At 46.9% G+C, this 19501-nt stretch overlaps 1 protein-coding gene across 2 annotated transcripts in view; it reads left to right on the top strand.

Moving 5' to 3' along the window:
• The first annotated feature begins 16635 nt into the window (after nucleotides 1-16635).
• Nucleotides 16636-19501, top strand: part of PTPN2 (protein tyrosine phosphatase non-receptor type 2) — an 83636-nt gene continuing 80770 nt past the window's right edge. For both annotated transcript variants that reach the window (XM_081253236.1, XM_081253235.1), the window contains exon 1: nucleotides 16636-17616. In XM_081253236.1, coding sequence (XP_081109362.1) covers nucleotides 17455-17616 — 162 coding nt within the window. In that variant the 5' untranslated portion in view covers nucleotides 16636-17454. The remainder of the gene's footprint in view (nucleotides 17617-19501) is intronic.

Consider the following 19501-nt stretch of genomic DNA (forward strand, 5'->3'; position numbering starts at 1 on the left):
GCTGCATGAAAAACACATATTAGCCACTGTATGTGATGAATGGATATGCTGACATTGCTATTTATAAAGTCCTTGTTGAGCGCAGACCTTCTCAGTGAATTAGCAGATGGACATTTCCTCTGCAGATGCTGGAGGACGACGTCATGGTTCTTCTGCATCTATTCCCGTTGGTCAGGGCTGCACCACCTGGTGACAAATACTTTCCAGGCAACTAATAGAACTTGCTAGTAATAACTCAGTATCCGTTGAATAATCTGCAGTAACAATGAAATCCAATTCAAAAACAAACCTCAGTCTACATAAATGTTTGTGATTCATCCATCATCATATTGATTCCGTTTCTCACATCACATGCACAGTGTTTTTAAATGCGGGAGCCTTATTTATACTATGGCTGGAAGACAGGGGTGAGATGGGAAATTTTATATCCACAGAAGTTTACTTCCAGATGAGAGATTTGGAATAACGAACTCTCACCTAGAAACAATTTTCCCATCTCTGGGAAACAAGAAGCACTGACTGCCAAGGTATTTCATTACTCACTATACCTAGATCATGGTTTGTCCACCTGGAATGAATGATTAATACATTGGCAGGAGCAAATGTATTTTTTCAAATCGTAAACAAATGGAAATTAGCTCCATATACTTCTCATAAACCAAATAAGCCCCTAGGGTCTTGGACTGTCTACAACCTGAGATGTAACTTAAGTCCCACCTTCACTTACCTCTGCTCACTCACTCGCTGTAACAGAAAGCCTGGAACAAATTCCAAGCCCAGCCCAATAGCCGCCAGACACACCTCTGGTCTTCTCCAAGTGCTTGTCTCTGCTTCCCACTGACCTCAGGCAGGTGCCGTCTCACGGCACTTGGCTTCCGTCTGTCCCTCTGGCCTCCTGCCCAGGCTCTCAGTTGACAAAGAGGCATGGGATGAGTGGACTCACCCTCAGTGCCCATGGGCTATGTGGGCGTTAACTCCCCGTGAGGTGATCTTCTGACCAGGATGCTGGAGCTGGCGGCTGTTCTGAGGTCCAGTTATTCAGCCACTTGCAGGACTGTCCCAGGGATGGTCGCCTGCACTCAGCAGTGCTGACTCTAAGCCGCTGTCTCCAAACTGCTGTCTCCAGCCAGCTCTTCTTCCTTCCAGTTTGGTTCCTTGGCCTTGACCTCTGCTCCCTGCAGCTGCACCCCTGAAAAATGGAGCACTTGACCCTTTGCCCCAGGCTCTGCCTTCTGGGCCTTCCAGGCAAAAATGGATTCCTTTGATTGAGGCTTGGTTTCCGCATTTTCAAAATGGGGTAATACCCCTCCTCAGAGGGTTCTTTGAAGATTCAGTACAGGTTATTTAGACAACAACATTTTGTAATGCGTCATGTTCCTGCTGTACCTGTTCTCCCCTCAGTACAGTCGGGGCTCTCCCTCCTCCCCATGCTGTCCTGAGCCCTGCAGTAGAGAGCTCCTGTTCACTCGCCTCGACCCCTGTGTTTCTGCAGTTTCTTTGTGTCCTGCTCGGCTGACCTACTTGCTGCGCCCAGACTTGTTCATGTGGGAAATTCATGATCTCCCAGAAGCCGTCCAAATTCCTGTGCTGCGTTCCATGTCAAGTGGTAGGATCTCATTTTATTAAACCACTTATGGGCTGAAGTGGGATTTGGTATATCAGAAAATGAGCAAACTGATTCAAAAGCTGTACCTTTATAATTATGCTGGAACTGAAATACTGTACTGTTTACTGTAAATGGCATTTGGTATAAAGTTAATTTGGTTTTTAGTGTATATCCATCGGGTTTCTTGGTTGCCACCTTAAACATAAGCAACACTTATGGAGAGATATTGGGGCTCACAGAACCAACAGGAGGCTAGACGATCCAACCTGGAAAATAGGCGGGACCTGGAGTTTTGGAGGCAACAGAAACTGTAGCAAAGCTGAGGCCATAGGAACAGTTTGGTGCACACACGGCAGCTGCGTGTTACCAAGAAGATGGCATGTGTCAATTGATCAGGATACGCTTCTTGCTTCCTCAGTGGTCCTCAGGCCAGTGCTCCCTGGGACAGCTCCTGTCCACGTAGGGACTCGGGGCGCCAGTCCACTCACCTCCTGCAGCTCCCAGGCTGTCTCAGGGAGGCTCAGGGAGAGCTCGAGGGCTGGAAGGACACCTCATTGCCTCAATCTGCAACTGACACGCATCACTTTCTTTCATGACCCATTGAACGTGATAAAGTAAAATACATATTTTACGGCAAGACAAGAAAAATTTAAACATAAAAATTTTCTCTGCCTGTTTGTGCCTCCTTCCTCCTCTTTAGTGTGTGTTGTGCACCTGCATTAACCAGACCTCCTTAGGAGATAACATTCCTTCCTAATGCTTTAAGGGATCACAGTGACTCACTACTCACTTCGTATGTGCAGAACTGGACTAGGTAAATTGTCAATACGTCATTTGTTGTATAACCCTTTGCCTCAAAAACGTGTATAACTGTGCTTTGACTTCTAACGGGCAGAACAGTCCTCAGAGCTTTCTGAAGGACTGTCTCCCAGGTTATAATCCTCAGGTTAGCTGAATAAATTTCTCCATTTCTTTCTTAGATTGACTATTGATGAATTTTTCCTCGACAGACAGAACTGGTCACTGGCTAACTACAAGGCTGCCAGGAGGATAGTTTGTCCTATTCCTAAAGTGCTCCTCTGCCACCCCTCCTCCTAGCAAATTTTCCTATTCACTTCACAGTGCAGCCTAAGTATCCTGTCCTTTGTGAAGTTTCCCAGCTACATGGACACAGGTGACAGCCACTCTCTCCTCTGTGCTCCCAGAAGCCGTGGTTCACAGCCTGTGGTCTTTAACTTGCAACATAAGTCTCAGTGGGTCAGCCTTTCTTTCAAAGGTAAATGAAATATGGCTCAAACCAAGATCCCTATAGGACGGCTGACACAGCTACCCTGGGCCCCCCCTCAAAAGTCCTACACTGTTCTTTGGGGCTTGACATTCCTCCAAGTCACCTTGTTTCCAAATTCGGCTACCATGAATCCTCAACCTCCGTTACACCTGGGTTCCTTTGCTGTGTTGATTAAGTTCCCTAAAATAAATGCACACAAAGTATCTAAGTCACTGACAAAGTTCAGTGAAGGGTTGGGGTTATGGAGGACATATACATCATATAAATATCATTTAAAATTGAATACCAGACATGTTTGTCCTTTGATTTTGTTTAACCTTTGTATAAATAATTTACTCTAAATAGCAACACAGACAAAAAGCTATATAAACACAAAGGAAGTCATGTGGAAATGAGATTGTTTACTCTTTTTATTATATAAAAGTATTAAATGGTCATGATTTTAAAATTCAAAAAACAAAGGGAAAGATAAATGTCCCTTTAGCCCTTTCTCCCTTCTTCTGTTTCTTCTCTCCAGAAATAACCAGAATTATGTTTTTTAAAATGTATTCTTCCAGGGCTTCCATGGTGGCGCAGTGGTTGAGAGTCCGCCTGCCGATGCAGGGGACACGGGTTCGTGCCCTGGTCCGGGAAGATCCCACATGCCGCGGAGCGGCTGGGCCCGTGAGCCATGGCCGCTGAGCCTGCGCGTCTGGAGCCTGTGCTCCGCAATGGGAGAGGCCACAACAGTGAGAGGCCCGTGTACCGCAAAAAAAAAAAAAAAAAAAAAAAAAGCACAAACAAAATTTTAAAATCAAACAATAAACCAGAAAAAATTTAAGCCATGGTGACAGATAATGGGTTAACTTGAAAATCTCTTACAGATCAATAAGAAAATGTTGATCACAGCAACGGAAAAGAAGCAAAGGTCATGAACTCAAGGGACGTGCATATGCATGTACACAGGCACACACACAAATATTAGTGCCCATGAATATCTGAGAAAAAGTTCAATCAATAAAATGAGAATTTTAAATGAAGGACTCATTTTCAACCTAACATATTGGCACGGACAAAAAAAATAAGAATGACAAAAAACAGTAAGTTTTGGGGGGATAGATTTAAACGGGGCTGCCATACACTGCTCGTCCAAATACAAGTTGGTTGAAGGCAATACGCAATACACATTAAAATATCCACACAGTCCAGCAATTACACTTCTTGGAATTCAGCTCTAGAAAAAAAATGTGGATGTATTCAGAGATTCAACTACAAGGATGCTTCTAATGCAAAATATTGGAAACAATGGGGGATTTAAAAATAAACCATGCTTGGTTTAATTCATAAAATGAAACATGTTGCAGCCTTCAAAAACTAGCTGAATGTTTAGTGGTGTCTCAGGAAACTTTTGGTCTCTCTAAGCGGGTGTAACCAGACCGTGTAAGTGCCCTAAGTCCCTGATGACTAAGGACTGGAAAGAATGCATCTGGGCCACACTGGGGATTCAAAGCCATCCGAGAGGCCGCCTCTCTCTGTGTTTCTGGGGCCACGAGGTCTTCACTTGCCACGGCTCTGTATGGACCCTCCTCTCTCCAGACCAGATTCCTCCGTGATGCGCTGGGCTTCTGCCTTCAACTGGTTGCAGCTCCCCAGGGTCTTAGAGCTGTAGGGTCTCCCTCTGTATGACTGGCTTGGTCTCTGGCTGCAAAGTCCCATGGCTGGCTTAGGTGAGCTGGTGGCCTGGCTCCCCTGGTGGGCAGTGTGATCTGAGCTGGGGCCAGGGCTGGGGCCAGGGCGGGGGCCAGCCTGACACACACAGGCTCGGGCAACTTAGCTTCCTGCTATTACGAGTCCTGGGCCCTCAGCATCCCTGGGGGACCTCTTTGGGATTCCAGCCATTGTGCCCTCTGCTTTGTGATTTGTGGGGATGTGACTATGACACTTGTTGGGGTTGGTTAACTGAGTTAACTGAGCCGGAGCCAGTCCTCTTCAACCCGGTGACCACAGAGCCCCTGCGGCCTCACCCATCTCTGAGGGGTGACAGCAGGACAGGAGCCGGACTGTGAGGGCGTGAGGCTGTCCCTGGCTGCTCACCTCCCTCCTGCGCAGAAGCAGGAATTCTCCGCATTGGTACATCGATGGGTTCCTAGAATAACAGAGCTACAAAGGGCAGAGAGGTCATCATGCAAACGCCATTTTACATCCTGCAGGTGTCCAAACTTGGGACCAGGAACACAAGAGGATTAGACATCTTTTGTAGACGTCTTTCTGTGAGCAGGGACTATGCATTCCTGCACCATGCCAATGTTCTTGGTTATTCTGTATTTTTACACCACCTATTGCCTGGGACAAAGGTGTAGCAAACATGCAGAAACCGCAACTTCACATCTTTTCATATCCCTGACTCTGTGATGCTGGTGTACTGTGAGGATCAGACTCTGTCACTTGAAATTTTTAATTTTTGGTTAAAATTTGCAAATCTCTACAACAAATTAAGTATGTCTAAATCTGTATGCTTAAAATACACAAAGTATTGATTAGGTAAAAGAATTATTGACTTCCCTGGTGGCACAGTGGTTAAGAATCCGCCTGCCAATGCAGGGGACACGGGTTCGAGCCCTGGTCTGGGAAGATCCCACATGCCGCGGAGCAACTTAGTCCGTGCGCCCCAACTACTGAGCCTGGGAGCCACAGCTACTGAGCTCACGTGCCACAATTACTGAAGCCTGTGTGCCTAGAGCCCCTGCTCTGGAATAAGAGAAGCCACCACAATGAGAAGCCCTCACAGCGCAACAAAGAATAGCCCCCCGCTCACCACAACTAGAGAAAGCCCATGCACAGCAACGAAGACCCAATGCAGCCAAATATAAGAAAATTAATTTATTTTTTAAAAAAAGAATTACTTGCTATTTGCAATTAATATTAGCGAATAGCAGCTTTCCTGGGGTGGTGAGAAGGCTTTTTAAGTGTACATGACTTTGGCAGTCCTCCTGGCGGAAGGCTGGTGACATCAGAGCAGTGTTTAACTGGGGAATTGAGCAGCTCAGCAGTGCGGGAATTACTTCTGTGATATCATCTATGTTATGCTGCCAGTAAGTGTTCTGAAAATACTCTGCTCCGGAAAAGCTATATCTGAATGAGAGAAGTCAGTTTTCCAAAACGATTCTAATCAACTCCTGCCCCCAAACAACCTAGTCATGTAGACCAGAGATAAATACAACAGGCTGGCTTTGCAAGGGGGCACTACTGAGAATTCAGGGGGAAGGGACTGTCTGCTGGTAATGACCTTCAAACACAGACACAAATGGATGTCATTAGATGGATGGCCCATTAACTGTGAACCCAGAAGTTTCTATCTTCTCTCTCTCTCTCTTTCTCCCTCCCTCCCTTCCTTCTTTCCTTTTCTCTCTCTCTCTCTCCCTCTCTTTCCCCCCACTTCTTTCCTCTCCTTCCTGTCTCCCTCCCTCCCTTTCTTCTTTTCTTTCTTCCCTGGAAGAGAATCAAAAAGGCAGAACTAGTTTTGTAAATTTTTCATTTGAAAGCTAATATGACATCCTAGAGAATGCAGGATGGTTAAAGACTAAAAGTTTCACCAAGTTTAAAATCTATGCAATGAAGAAACAATTATCATTCACTCTCACAATACAAGGAAAATTCTTACCAGCCCATAAAAGATTAAAAATTAGTTTAAAAAAATTCCAAAAACTCCCACAGTCTTTTAAGCCACATATTTTTGTTAATTAAACCCTTACTTTTGCTTTAAAATAATCCCCGGAATATTAAAAGGAGCGTTGATAACAGCATTTTTCACAAATCCAGATTCCGAATCTTTGTTTTAAAAAGGTTATTACTTGTTTCCTGGAACTGTTTTTTTTTTTTTTTTTTTTTTTTTAAAGTCGTTCCTATCTATTTTGGCAGGCTCTGTGAAAACATTAGCCTTCCTTGCAATGACACTTTAACAAAAGTTAGTCTGGAAGCCTAGCTAAAGAGAGTAAGGGATCCAATAGCCTATGAAGCAGACTTGTAGCTGGAAGAGGAATACTAAAAAATCAGCATGAGAAGTTATCTTTAGTTGATAAGAACTATGTGTCCCCATACTTGCCTCCCTTCCTTTATAAGCTATTCCTGTACATTTTCCAACAATCTGGCTAAACAGAGCACGGGGGTGCCCCTGACTGGAGGGCATGAGACTTTCCACATTTGCTTGGCTGGTATTAGACTCACCACTGACAGTGGCAATAAAAATAATCCTCCCTCTCAGTGAATATACTGCAAAAGCCATCATTCAGTTACTGCTGTGGGTGGTAGTCTGGGCTCTGCCTTTAGATGGGGGATCTGAAGCCAGAAGCTCCCTGCGTCCTGCATTTCTCAACATCTTCTGCCTCTCCCTGAGGCGGGGCCACCTCGGTGGGCACACTAGTCCCAGGCCAGGTCGCTCAGAATCTCACAGCCCAGCCCTCTCCTTCAGGGCACACATGGACTCTCTGTCCTAGTCCCAATGAGCTGGCGGTGGTAGAGGGGAGGAGGGAGGGACCCAGGACTCTGTCGGTGGGGTAATTCGGGGGTGGGGGTGCGGCAAGGGGGCCATAACCCCTTGCTGGTACAATGCTTCTTTCCCAGAGAGGCTCGAGAGATGGGGTCCACAGCGGTGCTAACACACAGGTTTGGGCGACTCTCCATCACTTGGGTCCATGTGTGCGGCTCCACGTGGCCTATCTGGGTTGGATGCTGCTTTGGCCACAGCCCCTGAGGGCAGAGGGCTGACACCCAAAGTGGCCACAACACACCTACCTCTGGGGGCCTGCGTGACCTCTGCTCTCCAACCCAGGCAGGACCTCCACTGATGGCCTCTTGCCTCCGATCACTGTGATGATGTCTTGCTTTACCTGGTCAGTCTCAAGTCCTTCGGGATGAACCTCTCCTTATCGACACCAAGCCCCCCCAGCTGGTGATAGGTGGGGAAGCCAGGGTGGAGTCGACCCTGAAGGGGATCACATTCTAAGGGTGTGGTGATTATAGCTTAAAGAGGACAAGAAAAGACATGGTTGGGCGGTTGTTCTACTTTGTGCCGTAAGATTCCAAACAGTAACTTCACCCCCAGAAAACGAACTTTTGCCTGCATCCTCCTGTTCACTCTGGGTAACCGCGGCGGGGGGAACGGCGGCGGAGCACAGGGGCCCTACAGAAGCCAGGGCACAGACCCCTGCGCACGGACCCCATGCTGCAGCCCCTGAGGCGATGGTGCGCAGCGGCAGGACGGTCCCCACTGGACAACACTGACAGGTGCCAGGGCCACGCACTGCAAGCAGCCACCACGTGGCTGCTTTCTCTCAAATGGAAGCCAGGACACCACAGAGAAACTTCACAGGCCCTGATGGACAGCAAACAGGTGTGGATGTGTCTCTTCTCTGGCTGCTATTTTAAATCTTTATCAATAAATCCATTTACGTCACACAGACCTATGAATTTTGTAATATATTCTTTTTTTGGAAAAGATTTATTTATCATTTATTTATTTATTTATGGCTGTATTGGTCTTAGTTGCCGCAAGCGGGATCTTTCGTTATGCGCCGGCTGGCTTCTCTCTAGCTGTGGCACATGGTCTCTGTAGTTTGCAGCATGTGGGCTCTAGTTGAGGTGAAGAGCTCAGTAGTTGTGGCCCGTGGGCTAAGTTGCCCTGCAGCATGTGAGATCTTAGTTCGTTGTCCAGGGATGGAACCCGCATCCCCTGCATTGGAAGGCAGATTCTTTACCACTGGACCACCAGGGAAGACCCCTGTAATATATTCTTAAAATGAGCTGTGCATACATTTGTTTTAAGACAAGTTGTATCCATTTGTCTAGGGCACCGCACATCCCGGATTTTCACAGCCAATTCGTATTTCCAGGCTCCCGGGACTTGGTCACACAGAGGAAGGGAATTAGGATGGCGTCTCTAGAGGGAATTGTGGCAACACACATTATTTTACTGTTATTTATAATAGTGAAGAGTTGGAAACAACCTAAATGCCCAACAGTAGAGGATTGATTCAACAAACTGTAGTGAGACATTTCAACGGAACTATGAAAATTAAACTGAAGCCTGAAGGTCAGCTGTTGTATTTCTAAATTTAAATTAAGGGAATTTACTTTCTTTTCATGAGACTCAGCATAAGGCAACATGATTTCCAGTAGGCAGTCGTGTGAAAGTTTCCTTCTGGCATCCGCAAGCATCCACCCTGCCATCTGCCCGCAGAGATGCCCACTCAGGGCTGCGTCCCTGCGATTGCATGGGAACGAGGGAAGGAGGAGCGTTCTCAGAGCTGGGCCAGTGCTGGTGGCAGCGGGAGAATGGAGTCCTGCAGCTGCGTCCCCGAGGAGCTGCCACCTGAGAGGCGAGACAAGCAGGAAATTGTAACAGGTGCCAGGAGGCATCGCTGGGGCCGCTCACAGCACAGGAGGGACGTACCGCTCACTCTGAAAGCACAGGACCGACTTCCCAGAGAAACGAGGAGACCTGAAGGTGAGGGAGCAGCAGGTGATGGGACGACAGAGCTCACGGGGCTCTGGTCTCAGCATGACTCAGATGGTGAAGGCCTCTGAGTACCACACTGCGGCCTGTATGCCCCACCCCACTCCCTGCTGAGCCTACGGTTGACATCCTCCAAGAAAAACTCTGCTCCGGTTTCCGTTCTTAAAAATTATTTAAGGGGACTTCCCTGGTGGTCCAGTGGTTAAGACTCCCCGCTCCCAATGCAGGGGGCCAGTTTGATCCCTGGTTGGGGAGCTAGATCCCGCATGCCACATGTCGAAACAAAGATCCCCTGTGCCGCAACTAAGACCAGGCAGCCTAAATAAATAAATAAATATTTTAAAAAATTATTTAACAACAAGGTCCTACTGTATAGCACAGGGAACTATATTCAATATCCTGTGATAAACCATAACAGAAAAGAAATGAAAAAGAATGTATAACTGAATCACTTTGCTGTACAGCAGTAATTGACACAGCATTGCAATCCAACTATACTTCAATAAAAAAACATAAAAATAAATAAAAATTTAAAAATTATTTATTAACCTTTATAATTTGTTTATTTATAAAAATAATTTAAGGTATGGGGATTTCATCCAGGGTGATGAAAAAGTCTACAAATGGTGGTGGTGACAGACATGGTGAATGTACTTTACATCACTGAATTATACACATTAAAAAGGTAAATTTTGTGTTGTATTTTACCACATTAAAAAAGATACCAAAAATAAAAAAACAACACAATAATAAGACAAATATCCATGTAGCTACCACCTGGAATGAACAAATATGAACATCATGTCATATTTTACTTAATATAAGTTTTAAAAATAAAATATTACCAATTTAAAAAGTGATACAGAAGTCTTAATTTCAAGTGGGGCCTCAAGAAAACACATATATGTATTTTCCGAAGTCAGCCATCTATGCCAATGAGGAGGATCCACAAAGAGGATCAAAAGTAGATTCACTTGGGATGAGCAGCTCAAATAGTGAACCAGCGCAGATGCCGAGAAGATTGCGATCCCAGAGGACCACACTATGACAGGAAGTCAAAGTCCTGGGAAAGATAGTGAGAGCTCGCTTCTGACCCCCTTTATTGATGGATATTAAGGAGAACAGCCATGTAATAAGTGCTGGAAACCACTGACTGCTCAGTTAGCACTACGTTGGGCCAGGCACCTATGATTGGGTTACTACTTAGTTCAGTTTACACTCATCCACCCTTACCTTCCACGATCCTTCTGGCTTTTGATGAAGACCACCATCCTCTATCTCGACGTCCCTTCGTTGTTGTTACTCTCAGCAATTCCTCTTAGGATTGCTCCTAACTTTTATCTTGATGGGTTGGGGGCAGTTTCAGTGACTTCTCCCCATGGCTCTTATTCTACATGTCAGGAAATCCTTGTAAGGATTCTGCAAACTACTATGTATCATCCCAACTATACATGTGGAACTGGGAAATAACCCCAGGCAGGTCCCCAGTGGACCCAGTGGACCCGCTGCAGGGTGTTCTTGGACCGGAACTCCAATCATCACCTGCCTTCATAAGCCCAACTCTAACTGCAGGAACATAACAGTATTTCAGTTCAACCCAGATTCTCTACCCATTTGCTTGGGCACCATTATCTTGACATGTGGCTGTAGGTTCCTTTGGGGAAGGGGTGGGTCATGTTTATCATTTTTACCATTGTAGTGGTGTTGCAGTGTCCTTCATCAAGGGGAAGCCTTGGCAGCCTTCCCTTCAATCATTGTGCTTTCAGGTCTGTGATTTGATTTGGCTTTGGACAGTGAATGAGAGATTGTGATTTTCTATTGCTGTGCCTAATTTCAAACTTCAGCTTTCCAACACTTGGACCCTAGTTGGCCAGCTGCTGTCTCTCACCCCCTGGATCTATAGGTCACCAGGGCACAACTTCACAGGTCCAGGAACTTTTACTCTGGCCATTTCATCTGGTGCATCTCTCCCTCCACTGCTATTCCAGGACCCTGTCAGCCCCGTCGGCAGCACATTCCACTGGTCAGCTCTGGCCCACAAAGGACGAGTCCCGCCAGCCTCTCAGAGATAACCGTGCCTCCCTCACCAGTGCACTCCTTGTGCTTAGGAAGGGAACTCCTCTCAAGTCTCCCAAGGAACACAGCCAGGCGGTGGGGTCTCTGCTCCCACAGAGTGGAGCCATTCTAACATCCAAGCTTCCTGAGCTTTTCTAGCACTCTGCCAAGGAAGTTCAAACTTCACCTCATTCACTGTGGATCATCATCCTGTCTGCACTTTGAGAAGCTATTCTAGCAGTGATTTAGGAGTGGATGCAGGTGTCATCACAAGGACTCCGAAATCACCAAAATGTTCCTGTATCAATAAATTGTCCTCTACCCATCCTCATATTTCCCTCCTTCTCCATTCAACACCTTAAAATTTACAATTGCCCATTTTCTTCTCCTTTCTATTGGTGCATGTGAGCCAGGCCTTTCAATTCTTTTGATTGTATAAGCTTTCTTCCTGAAGTATGAACTGTTTTTCCCAACTCAAGCTGCACTGAGAGTGGATCCTGATTATCAGTCAAGAGGCAACACATGGTGCAGGGTAAATCTGGAGAAGCAGAAGCACCATTTTGGGACACCTCTTCAGGCGAATCTAGCCAGAATGGGGGGTGTGCCTGGAGGGTCCAAAAGATCTGGAGTTGCAAGATTCTCAGGGTCATCCACCCAAATATTTCTTGTGTCTCTGATTTTGATGATGAGAACTTTTATGGCCATGCATTTATTCCCCTTTGCATCTCTGTTTTCATTACAACAGGTTTGGTGCCTGATTTTCATCCAGCACACTCTTGGGATTAAGGAGCTGTCTCCTTGAACATGGCCATAGGGGCTCCGCTGCCTCCACGACTTGACTCGAGTTGACAGATTGCGATCAAAACCTGTCTTTGACTTTGTTCAAGTCTTCCAAAGCATTTGACAAAGTCCAGCCACCTCCAGTATCTTTATCCATTTAGGTGCTAGAGCCACCATGCAGCCCCATGTTTCTTCCTCCCACCTGCACCTCATCCCAAGCACCACAGGTGAGATGCTTAGCAACTGTGATGTTACCGCCAGCCACTCACCTCCAGCAATGTGTTCCTGATTGCTGTGTGCCACGGCTCCAAAATCCCATCCAGAAAGTCTGTTTCTAGGACCACTTCTGAGACTATCTTAGCTGGAATCCCTGAAAGCAGAGTCTGAGACAAAGGTTCGTGTGCAGGAATCTGGGAAAGTGCTTCTAGGGGGCAATGGTATAGGATGGAGGTGTGGAACAGGTAAGGAGACAACACTGACGGGAGGATGCCTTATCATGTTGGCCACCACTAGGGAAAAATGGTGCTCATCCCCACTGGGGTCCCACAAGAAACTTTAAGAAATGTATCTCAGGACCGTGTGCCTGGGGGTGAAAGAAGAAATCGTCATTGGTCAAGGGTTACTCCACCCGTGCTAACTTCCCTGAGCTTCTGAGTTAGGCATGTTTGCGGGAATAGTGGGTTCTTTAGGGTGTGCCATGCGTCAGCATCAGAGAAACCCCAGGTCAAGAAGGGAGAGGTGCTCAAAGACAGAATTCATACTGCTATGACGTTGAGTGTACCTGATTAAGATCTGGGGATTTGAATGTGTTTTCCATAGCAAAAACATACTTCATAAACAATTTTTAATAAAAAAATATTAATTAAAACTGTGTAGAGCCTCTGTTCCACCTGGCAGAAAAAGATTTTTGCAACAACAATTCCTTTGTGTTTTTTATTAACTTAGTTATAATTTAAGTGTAAATTGCAGCCCAATTTACACACAAGCATAAAATAATAGGAAGTGGGGAGCAGCTGTAGGTAAACAAAAAGCAAAAGGAAAAAAATGCAGTGCATTCAAATATGCTGTTTCTTAAGAATAATGATAATTGCTAATGTTACTAGGGATGTGGGTAAACTCGTATAGTTTTAGATGTCTACCTGTAGTATACATTGGTTTTCATCCTTCATAAAGCAATTTAGTATTGCATTTCAAAAGCTACAAAAATATCTTTAGTAGATTCTCTAAGTGCCCTGCCCATATCCCCTCAACAGCCACCTGTACTCTTAGAGGCTATTTTCTGCTTAAAGATGTTCTGGCCATGGGAACTGTCCATTTGGGTTGCTATAATCAAAATCCCATAGATGTGCTGGCTCAAGCATTTATTTCTCACAGTTCTGGAGGCTGGGAAGTCCAAGATCAAATGCCAGCAGATGTAGTGTCTAATGAGAGCCAGCTTCCTGGCTCATAGATGGCTGTCTTTTGTCTTCTCGCCATGTCCCCCTGTGTGGCAGTAAAGGAGCAACAGAACTCGCTGAGGTTTCTTTTAATGAGGCTCCACCGTTGTGATGAAATTGCCTCCCAAAGGTCCCACCTCCATTTCAACATGTGAATCAGGGGGAGAAGTAGACACACATCCATAGCAGGAACACGCTCAGCTTACACCAGGGCAAGCTGGAGTGCCAGAGCACCAAGAGCCTCTAGAAGCTTTCTTCAAACCATGACAAGTGGGGAGTTGGTGGTAACACCCCAGCTTCCTTGTCTTTCGGTTTGGATAGCTCAGCAGTAGTTCTGGACTTCCTCTTGGAGCTCTCCAGGGGAACCAGGTCCAGTTGCCTACAGCGGTAACGGGTTGTTAACAAACCCTTTACAGCTTCCTTCCTTCCTGTCCCTGCCTCCCTTCCACACTCTTTCACCAGGGTTTCCTGGCATCACCTCCCACATAACATACTTGCACTCAAATCTCCTTCTCAGGGCTTGCTTCTGGGAAAATCTAAGTGGAGATAACAGTGATAACTTTTTGCCCAATAATTCCACTTCTGGTATTTATCCAAAGGAAATAATCCTTAAAAAGGAGGGAGGAGTTATATCCAAAAAGGATATTGCAGCATTTTTATATGGCACGAAAATTGGAAACAATCTAAATGTCCAACAGAGATCCATTCAGTCACATTTGTTTTTCATCTACTGTACTCCAGGCACTATGCTGGACTTGGGATTCCCAAATGGAATATCATACAGTTAGATGGGACAGGAGACAAGGCAGGAAGATGATGAAACCTCAACTAAGGGAGCAGCAGGGGGGACAGAGTGGAGCAGAGAGAGAGAGAGTCCTTGGAAGGAAGAATCAACAGAACCAAGTGACCTGTTAGACACAGAAGAGAAAGGATGGGGAGACGGTGAGGATATCGTCCAGGTACGTGGCTTGGGTAAATGGGTGATGGGAGAGAGAATGCAGAAAAAGAAGCAGGTCTCAACAATAAGGTCTTGAATCCAGATTTGAGTAAGTTGAGTTTGAGAAGCTTTACTCGGTTGCTACAACATTATTTAACGTCTATGGACCCTCATGCCACTTGACTATACAAGCCAGGCTCCTGGACTCCTGTCTGCATGAACTTTCATTCAAAAGAAACAAAAATCCAACTACACAAGCTTTGAAGAATACTTTAGATCTTTCTTATCAGTTTTCTTCAAGTCTTGTTCCAGGAGTTTTCACAGGATATACCCCAGAAACATCCCAGAAATCCTCTGTAGACATTGCTCCTTCTCAAATTTCCTGTGGTCATAAAAATACCTCCTAATTGTCTCCGAAGCAGTAATTCTCCCACCACCGTGCTTCTCTCTCCGTTCATTTCCTCCTCTGCTCTCTGCCCCTCCCATGTGTCTCACAACTGAAAGACACCATCAGGAGCACCAACCGCTGGAGGCCATGCTGAGCCTCTCTAGGGAGACTGGAGGGTCCAGGGCAACCCATCTCCCCCATGGAATGAGGTAGATGGTGCCACGTGGCGAATGTAGTTCATCTCTGTTCATTTCATGGCTTGCAGTCAATGCAGATGCTGCTGGGGTGAGAACCACTGCCTTAGAATCCTAGCTGCTCGCAGCAAACTAGGACAAACCGTTAGAGGGCCAGCGCTGCTCCCCCAACTGGGGGTTGACAAGTGAGTTCCTGAAGGATGGTGTGCATCTGGTGACAAGAACTGTTGCTTTGAGATCAAGATTTGATGAGGTGATTGATGCTAAGAATCATGGGGTATCCCAGGAGATACCATGCCTTTAATCTAAATAATCAGTTTCAAGGACAGAACTTCAGAAACCAGGACAATTAGATTGTGGGGCACTTCTGGAGGGAGATCTTATATATTCCTCAATTACACTCTGTAAGTAGAAAGGCTGATTGGCTGCTTAATTTTCTTTATTACAGTTTCTTCTTGCTTCCACAGCTTACTGGGTTTTTCTGATCAGTGTTTTCATTATTTTATGTGTGTAAGGACCCTTTTTTCCCCAAGTATTTTAAACCTCTCATGTAGCTCTGTTTCACAGAACTTCGAGGATTTGTATGCTCTGCAATACTTTAGCCACTAGCTCATGTGGCTATTGAGCATTTGAAATGTGGCTAATTAAACTGAGGAACTGAATTCTCAATTTCTGTTGAAGAAAAAAATTATTCCTGACACTTGTAGAAGATGATGAGGTAAGGAAGACTTTATTCAAGGTGTGTGGGGTGACTACTGTGACAGGTATAGGGACAATGGCAATAGGTCTTGTAGTGGGGGAGAGATTGGGCTCAACTTCAAATTCAGAATGGGAAGTGGGAATTTATAGCCAAGCTGGGGGAAAGGGGGGGGGTCAGTGGATGGAAAATTACTAAGAGGTGTTAAAAAACGAAATTCAACTGTGTAAAATTTAAAGATCTTATTGGCTTTATTAAACGATTCATCTATTGGGCAGATGGACAGGAGCCCCAAGAAGCTACACAAAACGAAAGACTTACATGCAGTAGGGAGTTGGAACAAGGGAGTTATCCCAGGCAGAGAAGTGAACTGGTTACTGCAGGGTCGAGGGCAGGGGTCTATCAGGCAGATCACCTAACCAGTGGTAATTAGTGATTCTTGATTTATTCCTTTAAGTTCCATTTCTGGGAGAGCTGAAACTACCATCAAGTTTAGGTTTGGTGACACGGGGCTTCCCAAGCGACTTCAATTTGGGCCTGTAGTCTTGTTTTTAATAGAAGAAGCACAGGGGGGTTCTGGGTAAGCCTAATAGGATTCTAGCTGAAGGCAGGCCACGGATATCAGATGTCACCCAGGGGGACGGCAGAAGATGCGGAACCTGGTTAAACATCAAGAGTGATCAGGGACTTCCCTGGTGGTCCAGGGGTTAAGACTCCGTGCTTCCACTGCAGGGCGTGCAGGTTCGATTCCTGGTCCAGGGAAGTTCTGCATGCTGTGAGGTGTGGCCAAAAAAAAAAGAAAAAAAAAATTAAGAGTAACCGGATACTGAGAATGAGGGATTCTGGTTAACTGACTTACCAGGATTCTTGCTAAAATTCGACAATGCAGAGAGAAACAGGGCAGCCCAAAAGTTGAGACTTAGCTGAAAAAGAGCTCAGAGGATCCTGAGTAGAGTTTGGTCAAGGAGAGAATCTTTGTCATTTCATTTAATTTTAAGTAAAATTTAAATTTCAGTGTTGGACAGCACACTAACGTTTTTCTAACCCTTCACATTTCTTACTGAAGATGATAAGGTGTCCTAAGCACATGAGTTTCCCTATGTGAAGCGAGATAATTTCCATAACCAGCACGTTTGTTTGGTAACAGACGATTTGCTCTTTTTACAGGTAATAACTTTTAAGTTGTGTAACGTTTACTTAACAAGCTGTTGTCTCCAACCTCCAGGAGAGGTTGCTTCTCCTTTTGCTGCAGCGGTTTACTTGGCACAAAACCCGCGGGCGCCTAAGAGCGGGCATCAGACCTGGTTTACATTTTCTGAGAGGAGAAAGTGGGGCACAGGCCGCTAAACTGACCTAGAGGACGTTCAAAATAAAAATCAAACCCCAAGGCACTAAACCGGCTGCTCTCCCCGGAGCCCTGACTCTGGCGCCGCCAAGCCCCGCCCCCTCCACCTGGGCACCGCCTGGACCACGCCTCCCCCGCCGCCCCGCCCCGCGCGGGGCAGCCGGCGCGCTGACGTCACGAACCAGGTACTTTCCCTGCGGCCGGGGCGGCGTGGGGGCGTGGCGGGAGTGGAGCACGCATGCGCGGCAGCGGCTGCGCGCTGCCCGGATCGTGTGGGGCCCGAACCTCTCCGCCGGCGCAGGCTCCTTCGCGCCAGCTCGCGGCTGCCGCCATGTCGGCCGCCATCGAGCGGGAGTTTGATGAGTTGGACGCTCAGAATCGCTGGCAGCAGCTGTACCTGGTGAGTGGCGGGCTCGCGCAGCCGCCGCCGCTCCCTCCGAGGACCTGGCTTGAGCAAGCCGGCGCCCACCGGGAGTCGCCGCCTCCCGCTGGGGCGGAAGTGGCGGCGCGCGGGCCACCTCAGGGCGCGCGTGCGCCGCCCGGGCCTCGGCGCTCGGGCGCTCGGGGTTGGGGCGGCCGCGTGCGCGCAGGCGCAGTGGGCTCCGGGGGCGGTGCCGGGGGGGCGGGCGTGGGCGTGGACGCGACGGTACGGGGGGCGGCTGGAGGGTCAGGGGGTCGGGGGGCCGGGTAGGGTCGCCGAGCCGAGGTGGGGCGGCCGGACAGCCGCGGCCCGAGCGTCCCCGGCACGCCGTCGCTCCCTCAGAGCTTTCTGGAAGGAGCTCGGTGAGTCAGGGTAGGCGCCGAGGGGTCGTCCGCGCCCGGCCTGAGGGGCTCGGGTCTCCGGGCGTCGTGAGGCAGCTCCCCGAACGCGGGCGCCCGGCGTGATTTTTGGTCGCCTCGTGGAGACGCGCCCTGGGACGGTCTCCTGGGTCAACCACGGAGCCTTTCGATCGAGCAGAACTTCATTTTATCTCTTTTAAAGTGACTTAGTTGTCTGCTTCCTACTGCTAATTATTGCATGTTATTTCCAGGATTGCAGTGAGTGGTTGTGAGCTAAATGCTGCTCCCGCTGTCAGGTCGCTCTGTGTACAGTAAAACGACAAAAAAAAAAGGGCTTTCCTGTAAACCTAGATGCTCCCGGGCTTTTCCCCTTCCCGTTTAATTAGATGACAGTTCCTCTTGTCATTATGTTCGTAATGTAACGTTTTCTTCTTGAGCACATTAGCAGGACGTGTAATAAATACCCTGATTCACGTGGGTCAGAGTGTGTTAGAATAGGGTACTAACTTCAGAGAATGCTGGTAAGGACTTTCCCAATTATAGTAAGTTTTAAATGCAAATTCTCGTAGGAAGCTCTATGTGAGAGCCTGCCAGCTGCGTCTTCTCCAGTTACATTTGTTTTAGGAGAGGCTGCTGTCCCCAGGTTGCGAGTGGTTTATCAAAATACAGGTTTGAGACGAGACGGTGCATGCTACAGCTTAATTCAGCTTGACATTTTGATTAAGTAGTTTGACTTTTTTTGTTATCATTAATATCCATGAATATTCAGTGAAAAGTGTAATCCATCTCACCAGAAAAATACATTTATATTCACTGAAAGTTGCATTCAGTTTCATAGAGTTCAGGAAATCCTTCCATGGGCTTCTGCCTAAGAATCCTTTAGTGGGTTCGTCAAAGCTCTTATTATTTATTTTTTTTCCTCGTGGAAGAACAAGAGCATTTGTTTGGTCAGTACAAATCAAGCAGTATACACTGGTGTTTTGTTTAAAGTTGGTCACAAACCAGGAACAATGGAAAGCAAGTCCAGAAAGAGTTTTGACTCTGAGTGTTTTCCTTTGACTCTAAACATCCACTCAGCCATTCTACAGACTGCGCTGTGCACCCTGCCCTGAGCCTTGGGGATTCAGCAGAGAGCCACTGACCAGGTTCCTGCTCCTGAGGCACTCACCTTCTGGGACTTGGTCTCTTGAAGGCCTCATCACAATTCCATATTTTCATTTACTCACTTGTAACACCTTATCATGTGCCAATGTTAGACGGAGTCCCTGCTCTCCAGGATCCAGCCAAGTGGGGAGTGGTAACTAGGGAAGCAGATGAAAACATGAGAGTAAGAATGCAGAAGCTTGTGTTAAGCACAGGGTGCTGTGCATCCCCCACAGGATGCATCTGGGAGTCCTGGCACAGCTTCCTGGAGGAGGTATGGCCTTGCCTGAGTCTTGAAGGACACGTCGGCCAGGGGAGGAGAATGAGGGAGGGAGAGAATTAGTGTTCAGAGGAGGAAGAAA

The sequence above is a fragment of the Mesoplodon bidens genome, assembly GCF_964165515.1.
Source record: "Mesoplodon bidens genome assembly, chromosome: 13".
NCBI classification, from domain to species: domain Eukaryota; kingdom Metazoa; phylum Chordata; class Mammalia; order Artiodactyla; family Ziphiidae; genus Mesoplodon; species Mesoplodon bidens.